The sequence below is a fragment of the Egretta garzetta genome, unplaced genomic scaffold (assembly GCF_000687185.1).
Source record: "Egretta garzetta isolate BGI_Z169 unplaced genomic scaffold, ASM68718v1 scaffold140, whole genome shotgun sequence".
Taxonomy (NCBI): Eukaryota; Metazoa; Chordata; class Aves; order Pelecaniformes; family Ardeidae; genus Egretta; species Egretta garzetta.
The window spans coordinates 830,481-841,344 of NW_009258376.1; the positions used below are offsets into that span (position 1 = coordinate 830,481).

The 10,864-nt window shown below is 49.7% G+C and overlaps 1 protein-coding gene across 1 annotated transcript in view; it reads left to right on the forward strand.

Moving 5' to 3' along the window:
* Nucleotides 1-2,652: 2,652 nt before the first annotated feature.
* The window catches only part of RAB40C (RAB40C, member RAS oncogene family), a gene marked incomplete at its 5' end in the record, with an annotated part of 17,473 nt that continues 9,261 nt past the window's right edge, over nt 2,653-10,864 (forward strand). Inside the window, 3 exons of the mRNA XM_035895660.1 lie at nt 2,653-2,770; nt 3,186-3,246; nt 5,468-5,528. Coding sequence (XP_035751553.1) covers nt 2,653-2,770; nt 3,186-3,246; nt 5,468-5,528 — 240 coding nt within the window. The remainder of the gene's footprint in view (nt 2,771-3,185; nt 3,247-5,467; nt 5,529-10,864) is intronic.

Genomic DNA, 10,864 nt, shown 5'->3' on the forward strand with positions numbered 1-10,864 from the left:
TGGCTGCTGCGCCAGCAGGGCTGAGGCCCCCTGTCCCTGGGACAAGGGGGAAGCCAAGGCTGAGCTTGAGCTGTAGGCTGGGCCTAGGAAAGCGAGCTGGGCTGCTCGGCTTCCTTGTCAGCTGTAAATGGGGGGAGCGCGTATTGGGCTGCAGCTGGGGAAACTGCTGCGTGTGACTGGGACTCGTTTGCTGCTGTGGCGAGTCCCGCGATTTTAAGGGTGTTGGTGATTAACACCAGTTTTCTTGCACCAGCGAGCCATGGCCGTCCTGCACAGCTATGGGAGAGCAGTGCTTGTGAGCTGCGACCCGCTCTGAGTACTAGCCAGCTCAAAAACCAGACCAATACAAAAAGATGTGGTGTGCAAGTTTTAAGGGAGTCCATTTGAGCTGTCCTGAGGCACCAAGTATGGAAGAAGGAAGCTGAAATTTTCTCCAAAATACTGCAGTTGCAGAGTTTTTGTCTGTATCAGGGAGCTGCTTGTAGGTAGTTTTTGCTCAAGAACCTTTTGTAAATTGAGCCCCTAGTCCTAATTTGGGAGTATGCGAGTTAAAAAGTGCATCACTTTCCTCCAAGCTCTATTACCAGATACTGCTTAAGTGCTGGCTGTAGCCTAGGATAAAAAGTCAAAACAGCTTTGCTTTTAGCTCGAGTGAATTCCTCAGGCCAGTTTCATGGCAGTACCGCGGGTGCGTCGCCCTCAGAAGGGCCTTTACCCCTCACCTCCAGCGTTCCGATGCCAAGGAGAGATGCTCTGCACAAGGACATGGACTGCCCTGAGGCCAGGCAGCGAAACCAGTTGACTGGCAGCTGTCTGGAAACGTGAAGAGCTAGATTTGGTACTTTCCTTCCTCTGTGATTTTGCACTCGGCATTTGACGTCCAGGTGCCTGGAGAGTCTGCCAGAACTGCTCCATCGTGGCGAGCACTCTTAATTTCCCGCAGAAGCGATGGGCTGCCATCCCTGCCTCTCCCCTGGGCAGGGATAGCTGCAGGGGCAAGTACAACCATGCCCCTCGTGCTTCCCCCTCCATCTCGCATGCCTTCTGAGCGTAGACGTCGCTGTGAAGGACATGGAGGACTTGACTTTGCCTGTTTATTTTCCCTGAGCGTCTTTGGAGCAAGGAGCAGTTGCAGCAGGAGCCCAGGAAGTTTTCCAGTGCTGTTTTCTGGTGGTTGCCCACTTTGGCCGTGGCCAGATTGTTCTGCCCAAAGGCCGGGGCTGCTCTGATTTAAAGCACGTGGTGTAGTTTCAGGTGGGCATGGAGGGAATGAGCATTTAAAGCATTGCTCTGGTGGCTGAGTCATGTAGATCTATGACAGGGAACGTGTGTTCCCTGTGTTTGGGGGTGTAGGCTGGGCAGCTCCAGAGTGCGGAGCCTAACGAGGGCGTTTGTGGGGTTGGCCATTTCCATTAACAAGTTTTCTTTTCTTTCCAGCTGAACCTCTCTCACTTTTAAGAGCTGATAGTTGAGCAATTTGCTTCACCCGATGGTGGCATTTTTGAGAAAGCATATTGCCTCTGTGCCCCAAAAATGGCTTTGTTATTCCACGGCCTTGGTGCTTGCATGCAACTGGGCTACTGGTGTGGAGGATGCTGCACCTACAGCTCACAGGGAGCTCTTGTGCCTAAGGAGAGGCAGATCTGGAGGAGCTGTCTCTGGGGATTTTGCATCTGAAACACAGCAGTGGGCTTAATTAGCCCCTTCCCTAACGGCCCACCGGCCTGTGCCAGGGGATGGTCCTGGTTCAGGAACTGGGGGAGAGATGTCTGGATGCTCCCTCCTGGCTGTGGAGCAGGCTTGCTCCCACTGCTGCTCGCCATCCCTGGAGACAAGGGAGATTTAGATCTGCCTGAAAATAAATACAGATCATTCACTTGTCTCTGGAGGAAGATAAAATGTAAACTGTCTATTTTCTGTGATAAAGCACTGGAAATAGTTGGAATTTAAGATAATGATCTTTATTGCTTTTTATAGCACCCTGTGAAGGCTGAAATCTAATTTGTTTTTCACTAGCAGGGAGCTCCTGCTGATGACTCAGAAAAATCCATTTGCTTTATTGACAAACTTGTCTGGTTATTGGGGCAGTATTCTCTGTGCAGGAACAGGGAAACACAGGCTGTAACGCAACGGTGGGTTTTTAACATGGATTCAAAGTTTGGTGTCAGTGAGAGGAAAAAATAAGGTTGATCTAATCAGAGTGAAGCGACTCTGCTTTATTAAAGATGGTTATAAATTAGTTTATGCTTTAGTGGGTATGCAGGAATGGCACACGCTGCTCTGTTGAGGCAACTTCACTATGCTTGAAGCTTATTCACTGGAGCTTGCGGAGGAGCTGCTTTTCCTAGGCGCCTGCTGCCCCTTGGCTGTTCCTGAGGCCAGGTTTTGGAGAGGGAGGTGGGAGGTGCGGTCGTGCCTCGTCCCTCCTGTGCTGCAGCGTGTTCGGCTCGGTTCGGACGTGTTGCTTGCAAGTGGAGTCGCCCCTTTTTTTAAACATCTTCTCTGCCTGAATGTGAGAGACAGGGTCCCGGTTTCTAATGACCTCTTTGTGTCTCTGAAGACACCGGGCAGCCCTCGTGCCAACGCGTTGCATGCCAGCACAGCCTGGTGGTGTGGGAAAGGGGCAGCGCTTTCTGCCTTACCTGACCCGGTACGATACGGACCCGAGAGCTGCTCGGAAGAAGAAACAGCATCCGCTGGACAGCCCCCCAGTATCACTCGCCTCCCCAAACATCCTTTGAATGTTTTGGGCAGCGATGTTTGAGAGATGGTGGGTCTGCAGGCTGACTTAGCAGAGATGCTTCTGAATTGTTCGTCTCTCTGGCTCACCCCCTAAAAGCCTGTAACTTAATGCTGTCATTTGGGATAACGCTACAGACCGCTGAATCTCCTACAGCTGGAGTCCAACAGGTTTTATCCAGCAGTGGAGAAGTAAGAAGCAATCCAGGCGTTAACTGTATTTTTAGGGAGGAGGGGAGAGAGCTCTACCAGAGTAGGCTTTGCCTCGAAGCAGAGGTCTGTACATCAAGCCTGTCACCCTCCACAAACACGCAATAAAGCAAGGGGGAGAAAACATCACTTGCTGTAAACATGAAGCAATGGGTCTGGGTGGGCAGAGCAGGCTTCTTGTCCGTCTCCGAAGACCTGCTCGGCGTTTGCTCAGCTTTTTATTGGTTTTCTTTCAGGAATTGACTACAAGACCACTACTATCTTGTTGGACGGCAGAAGGGTCAAGCTGGAGCTCTGGTGAGTGTTTCTGAGCCGCTTTGGCTGTGAGCACGGGCCCGGTGATGGGGGCGGTGGTGCTGCTAGGAGGGTGCTGTACCAGGCTGCGGAGAGTGCCGAGCATCCCCCGGCGTGCGGCGAGGCTTGCTGGGTCTTCTTACCAGTGAGTTGTTCTAGCAGACCAGACCCCTTTCTGTTAATAGAGCAGCACACACAGCATCAAGCAACGTGCTGTTCTTTGCTGGAATAGTCTGATTTCAGTCTTTCTCTGTCATACCTGACTGTGTTCCCGTACAGCTCTCGATCACTGGGGGAATGATATGGTTTTGGAAGTAATACTGGATTTTCCTGAAGTCCTAGGATGAGAAATACAGCTGAGAGAATAGGAAAGGAGGAGGAAAAAAAATGGGTGAAGCTCTTAGTCCCTGCAGAAACTGGATATTTCTCAATGACTTGAGTGGAAAATTAAAACAAGAGTGGTGAACAGACCTCACAGTTAGTGTCAGAGTATGGTAAGCCCCCGGAGAGCTGGACTGACTGGAGAGACCTGACGCTGGGATGGAGACGGGAGAACGCTGCATGGGAGGGGTACCCCTGCCTTATCTGTCAGCCCTGGAGGGAGACCTGGAGTCCTTCTGGCCGAGCTCTGTCGGAGCTTTAACTTGCTGAGGAGGTGCCACAGCAATCCCCGGGATGAAAGGGGAAGGACAGGTAGTCTGCCCTGATTCTGGGGTTCACCCGGATCTGGTAGGGCCTGCATCAGTCCCTAAAACCTGAAGTTAAATAGCCCCTTTACCAGTGCTTGTGTCAAGTAACAGGAATATTAGTGATCTGTGTGAATGGTTAAATAGGACCGAATGCCATATCCTCAGCCTCAGTGACTGACTCCAGCAGCGTATGGTTTCGTATTTTAATTATACCCCTCCTCTCTGCAGCTGAATGTCCTCATTTTTCTTACAAAAGAACGGAAGCAGCTAATTTATCTCTTCCAGCTTGTATGTTTATATGTGCTGCTTATATTCTTTTATCTCTCTCGTAAGATGTCTGTTTTAACATTTCAGCCCCAAGTGTGTGGTTACATACTGCTTCCCTCTTGAAACCCTCTTCTTATTATACTCTAATTCTTGAGCTGGAGAACCAGCACAGAACCCAAAAAGCCGGTAGCATCGGTTCCTAGTGCTTTAATATAATCTTTTATCATTCCTTTCCTTATACGACCTGATAGCTGATTGTCAGGGGAGAAGGAGATTTAAGTACAGACTGTTAGATTAACATCCAGGACCAATAATACGATCCTTGAAAGCTTTACATCTGCAAGAATGACTGTCCTGAACTTGAGGTCACTGCCTTGTTCATATAGCTGGTGCAAATCTGAGGCTGAGGGATTCATCAGGCTTCTCGTGGTCATTAACGTGTCTTTTATCCTGGCCCAGTGAACAGATATGACAAACGTTGTAACGTGTCTCTGATTACCCTGACGCATTTCCGTACATACTGGTTAAATCAGCGTGCTGGGCTCTGGCTTGCTGTCCCAGATGTTCCCGCAGGCACTGGGAGGTGCTGGTAATGCAGTCAAAACCTATTTACTGCATGTCAAGACAGACGACAGCGACTGAATAGCCCCTTATTGTCGCAGTGGGCTAGAAATGCTGTTCCCTAGTCCTGTTCCTGAGCGCTCTGCAGGGTACGATCATCTAGGTCTGTCTGTCAGAGATCTGGGTGTAAAGATGCTGCCTTTCATTTTTGTTTAAAACGTGTTTGGAAAAATAAATGAAGCGAGACAGTGCAGGACAATTTCTCCCATCCTGAGTGGTTATGTTCATTTTAGGATAGGTCAGCTGTTCTCCATGGCTGGGAGAGGTCTGCAGTCTCACCCTGGCTTTGGACTCCCGTGGACTGTAGGGAACCACAGAGAAAATCCTTTGCCCAAGGGAGTAAAATGACTTACATCCTCATACATCGTAAGGTAGTGCTGAAGCTGGGTGGGTTTGGTTTGTACCTTCTCCGTAGGAAGCACAAAGACAGTGAGGATCTCTGGAGCGTGTCTGACTGTACCTAAAGGTGGTGATGCACCATGGATTCTTCCCCAGAAACCCTGTGCAGAGCAGTCTGGGTACCATGTGTGTTCTAAAGATTTGACAAGATCAACATGGATTTTTTTTTTTTTTAAAGTCCAACAGGAGATGTGCAGTATGGGATTTGAATCACCAAATTTCATCGCTGTAACTTTTCTTTGTTGCAGGGACACATCAGGGCAAGGACGATTTTGCACCATTTTCAGATCCTACTCTAGAGGAGCCCAGGTAAGTGCTGCTCTCGGTGCTTTGATGGGGCACATACTTTTCCTTTAGGCTGTAACAACCTTCAGTGCCGTGGTAAAGAGCTCCGAAGAGGAATGCATCAGGCATTGAAAGGGTGGGATCTGTGTAAATGCCAAGAGGCACTGCGTGTTATCTTGCTGCCCGGCATTCTGCTTTTATGAAACAGTGGGAGAGAGGAGAGTGAATGACAGACTTTGCTGGACTGCTACAGAAAAGGTCTGTTATGGACTGTGTTCAGTGTTAGTTTGTAGATACGGGCTGAGAGGGTGGGGTTATAGAAGACAAGGCAGTTCTAGCTGTAGGTCTGCCTTAGCTTTAATGTGGGAGCTCGTACTTTCTGAGGCTTGTCAAATTTGTTTAAATATGAAACTGGCTTTCCCAATGGAGTTCTTCCAGTTTGTGTTGCCTTCAAGTCAGCTCCAAAAATAGGGTGGCTCCTACATGCATGTTTGATGCAGACTCGAAACTAGAGCAGCTCAATTGGATCGTAAAGTACGTTCCTTAAGACATGAGGCAGAGCGTTACATTTAGAGCTTCTCCTCTGGGCCCTGCTCCAGAACAGCATCGAGATTCCGAGCAGCAGAAAAACCTTGTCGTCCTCTGAAAAATTGCTGTTAGTTAACAGTGCTTTCTTACAGATTTACTGCCATCCTTTCAGTAACGTGATGGGGTCCCTCCGGGATAGCCTTCCTGAGTTAAACGAACTACTGTGTTTTCCCTTTTGTTTCCCAGTTGGAAAACTTTGGAGAAAATTCCTCCTCTCTCAGACACTAAGAGTCGGAAGCTGTATATCAACCTCCTGGCTGTGCCGGTATCCTGGCAGCTTCCCAGCCTTTGGGAACCTTTGCCACTTCCATTCGAGCTCTTGCCCCTATTGCTCTTGGCTCTTTGCTCCTTGTAGCTGGAGACCTTTGCTTTGCGAACTGGCAAAATCCACTGTGCTCTCTTTCTCTAAGACTTCCTGCAAATTCACTTGTGCTGTAGATGTGAGAGCACGTCACCTGGGATGTGCTGCTGATACCTCCTCCGGTGTCTCATCTGTTCTTGTTTGTGCACACCTCTGCTGCTGTGGACGGCTCCTTGAGGCAGCTCCTTTGAAGCAGAGGCCAATTTCCTGGTGCAAGGCGAGGAGCGTTGGAGCATGCCTTCTGAAGTGCGAGAGTAGGGGATCTCCCGTTCGCGTGCTCGGTCCAACCTGTGAGTTTATCTTTAAGCTTCCCTCTGCCCTTACTACATTTCAGAAAAATCTGGAGCTCCAACCCTAATATAACCTGTGGGCTTGAGACCATGTCACTTCCCGTACCAGTTATAAATAAACAGAATCAGGCAGTGTGGTTTTCTAATGACCACGTAGCTTGGCTTTGGTCAGTCTTTTTCTGAGATGTGCTGTGTCAGATGCCCAAATCAAACTGGGAATAGAAGGTGGCAGGCTTCTCAACTCATGCGTCCAGAAATATCATTTGAGCTCTTTTACCTCTTTCTGCAGCATGACCTGCTTTTCCAAACTGCTGTACAGAAGACTTTCTCCCCTTCGTGCAGACTGTGAGCTCCTCAGAATGCTGTGTCCCCACAGGGCTGCACCCACATGCCTGAGCTCATAGCTGCTGCTGCCGCCATACAGCGAACTGGGGCAGACAGGGAAGGTGGAATAAGTAGTGGTGAGAATACTTGAATTGGATGGAGAGACAGGTACACATCTGCCTAGAAACTGCAGTGCAGCTGTAAGGCGCGTGCACCGTGCATCCTTTGGGTTCCTGCAGCCTGGTCTCCCTGGAGATTTGACACTGGATGCCATAAGGTGTCATGTATCTGGCTGACCTTGAGTTTGAAATTGAAGACTGCTTTTATCCTCCATTCTCAAAATGAAGTTCGTTCTTTGCAGGCAACACCTTGCCCTTTGCTGTATTTATCAGTATTGCTTTAGGAACTCTCACCTGAACATCTGCAAGGCTTGCCTCGTCCATCTTATCTGCTTACCCCTCCCAAGGAGAGGCGATGCCTCGGTCCTGATCTGCCCAAATAGTCAACCTTTATGCTTAAAAACACCAAAACAGCCGTAACCAGCAAGCCTGCCCAGTAGGGGGAGGGGTAGTTCCCAAGTGAAATACCTCCACTGCCCTCTGAAAGCGTTCTTGAGAGGAGCACAGTGGAAAGCAGGTGCCCCTTGAAGGCTGGTAGCTGGAGTCCCTGTGCAAACTTCTCCAGGCGGCTCGGAGTGAAACTTTTATTGGCTTCAGCATCAGGTGATGGGCTCCCATGTGGCAATACAGCAACATTCCCGTGTTAGCAGGAATACAGATGTTGTCTCTCTTAAATAACTCGTCACATCTTTCAGTGGAAGAGGAAAGTACCTTAATTTAAGCTCTTTAATGGTTAACCAAAGCAAGAGGACTGTTTGTTTTGAGTAGCAAATGTCTGTGTGACTGCAAGAATGGACTTAAACACCTCCAGGTATTTTCAGTACGCAGAAGCTAACTTCTTCTGGCATAGCCATAGCATAAAGGCAACCCAGTGTGATCTTAGGGGGAAAAGGATAAAATGCTCCCAAGTTCTGTTATTTCTCCAAGATGTATTTCATGCTGCGGGCTGTACTGACTTCTTTGCCTCAGCTGTCTGCTTTCCTCTCTGCTGTCTTGGTATCATCAGACTTCAAGGCTTCTGCTGTAAGAAGCCTGATGCAAATCCGCTTGGAGGCAAGAGACTCAGCTTTTTATAACCTAACAAGCCAAAAGCTCAGGAAGAATAAATACAGCAGAGAGGAGAGACGCCAGGGTGGGGGAAGCTCTGTTTAAAGTGCAGTGTGATATTTGTACAAGAACGCCTTGGTATAAACTGGCCACGAGCACCTTCCCACTGAAAATTAGCAGAAGGTTCTCGCCGAGTAGAGGACTGAGGCTCTGAACTGAGCTTCCCGTAAGGAGCACAAGGGGAGCTTGAAGAATGAGTTTCCAAAGAGGACTTTGACAGGTTGGCTGTGAGAGCAGGAGGCTGCTCACCAACCTGGCGGCCCTCACAGGGGTGACGGGGAGCAGGGTGAGTCTATCTGAATAGCCGGTGCTTGAGGGAGTACTTGGTATGAAAAGTGCCTTCAAGTAAAGGACGCACACCTGACTTTCCCACACACGCCTTGTTGCTTTTCAAGTGTAGTGATAAGAATCGAATCTTTTGAAGCAAACCCTGGAGAGGTTGCAAAGTGGAAAACCAGTCTCCAAACAGGGAGCAGACCTTCTCGGGAGTTTTCACAGCACAGCCTTGTGCTTTGCTCGGTCTGGACCGCAGCCTGGTCCCTCCCCAGGGAAAGGACTCTTCTTGAGCACCTCCATGCCTTCCGCAGTTTAGATTCCACACCACTTGCCTGGGTACGTAGCCATGTGGCTTTCACATTCGGCAGGAACTTCTTCCTCTTGAAAATATCTAAAGTACAAGAGCTTCACTGTCCTTGATGAGTTGGCTTCAGATGAGGACCAGTCCCTTCTTTCAGCCAGGGCAGACCAGCCGTGTTTGCCTCAGGATTTGCTGCAAGGATCGCAGACCTGTCTGGCTTTCCCTCCCTGCCCTGCCTAGCTGAGCTGATCTCATCAGGGATGCAAGGAGCTCTTTGGCTCAAGGTGGAGGCTCGTGGCGTCCTGGTGTTGCTGGGACCCCCCTCCTTTTCTCTTCTTGCTTCCCCGAGGTTTGAGTTTCCCTTCTCTTATCACAGCTGCTTTCATCGTCCCTTCCCTCTTAGGGTCTGCTGGGCCTGCAGGTCCTGACCACATCGCTTCAGGGTCTCTCTTTGGGGCAAAAGAGGGGCAACCATGCCTGGGATAGCAGAACACTGGCCTCTAGGCACTGGTGGGGCAGGGAGAGTGTGCAGGCCATGTCATGGTGACTGCAGGGCCAGGGGAGGGTAGAGATGGAAACCCAGTAGTACTGCAACCTGCAGAACAAACCGGGGGAGTCTGGAGCTTGCTGTGTTGCAGAAAGATTTTTTTTTTTTTTTTATATTAATTGTCACAGCGTCACATATGGTGAAAGGCTTTTAGTGACGATTAAAGGTGCTTCTGAAATCTTTCCCTTTGCTCTTGGACTTCTGCTCTTAGACTTCTGCTTGGCTTGTCTCAGTCATACTGACGGCAGAGCTGGCACGCTGGTCTCGACTGTTGCGTGCAGCTGTGGCTCTTCTGGCTGCTGGGAGCAAATGCAAGCTATTCCACGAGTCATCACAGAGGGGAGAAAGAGGGTTGTGGTGGCGCTTCCTGATCTGGCAAGGAAGAAGCAGCGCTAGTATCATTCCTCATGTCCTTGTGTGCCAGTGATTTAAACTGCCTCTGGAAATGTGGCTTGCCAGCTCTTCCCAGACAGTGTGGTACAGAAGGTCCTTCGTGAGTAGTTTCAGGCCATCTACAGGAAGCCATAGTCAACATTCAAAGATGCTCCCATCTTAGAGTGAAGCTACTGCCCTAACAGACTAATGAATATTGCTGAGTTCTGCTTAGGCAGGTGGTTTGAGTAGCTGCTGTTCCTGTTCAGGCCTTCTTAGTATGCAGGAAGGTGGTGGCTTTTTTGGCAGCTGAGCAGACTCCGAGGTGTAGAGCCCTGCTCTACCTTACGGCTTGCTTTGTTGCTGCAAGTACCTTACCTGCCTCAGGTCATTTCGATGGGGTTGTCCAGCTGCTGGAGGAATCCACTCTGCTTGCCAAAATGCTTATCAAAAGCTCAGTGTTGAGTAAACGCCCCCAGCGTGTTACGCTGCTGGGAAATGGTTTGGCAGCAGGATGTCATTGCCCATGAGCCAAGGTCCGAGGTGCCAGCTGGAAAAAGCCATGACCAAACGTAGCTCTGAAAGAGCACTCAGGAGAGACAAAGTGTTCTGGTCGCCGTCAACGCTGGAGCTTTGTTTATGGTTTACTTTGTCCTGTGGGCCAGAGAGATCCAGTTGAGGGTGGGGGGTGTCTTCTAGGCTTCTTCAGCAACAGCTTTTTTCCATCAGTGGAGAATACCAGGGAGTGACGCTTTCCTGGCCCTGTCATCTGCCTGCGCTGAGCTGAAGTCTTTGGCAGTCGCACGAGCGCTTGCTTCCCCCAGCCGTGTTCTTGCGTGCTTGTGCAAGGGGCTGGAGATCTCCCTCCTAAAGCGTCCGAGAAACTGTTTTGGAGGAGTCTGCTTTGCACTGGTGGGTGAGCGTGCTGCTTCTCTCTCACCTTTAAAAGCTTTTTGCTCCTAAGCCTGGTCTAAACCTGCAGCAAGCAGACAGGAGTGATGCTTTTTTTTCTTTTCCCTCTTGGTTATGTGGACAGATCTTTGTGTAAGCTCCTGCTGCAAACATGTTTGGGTTT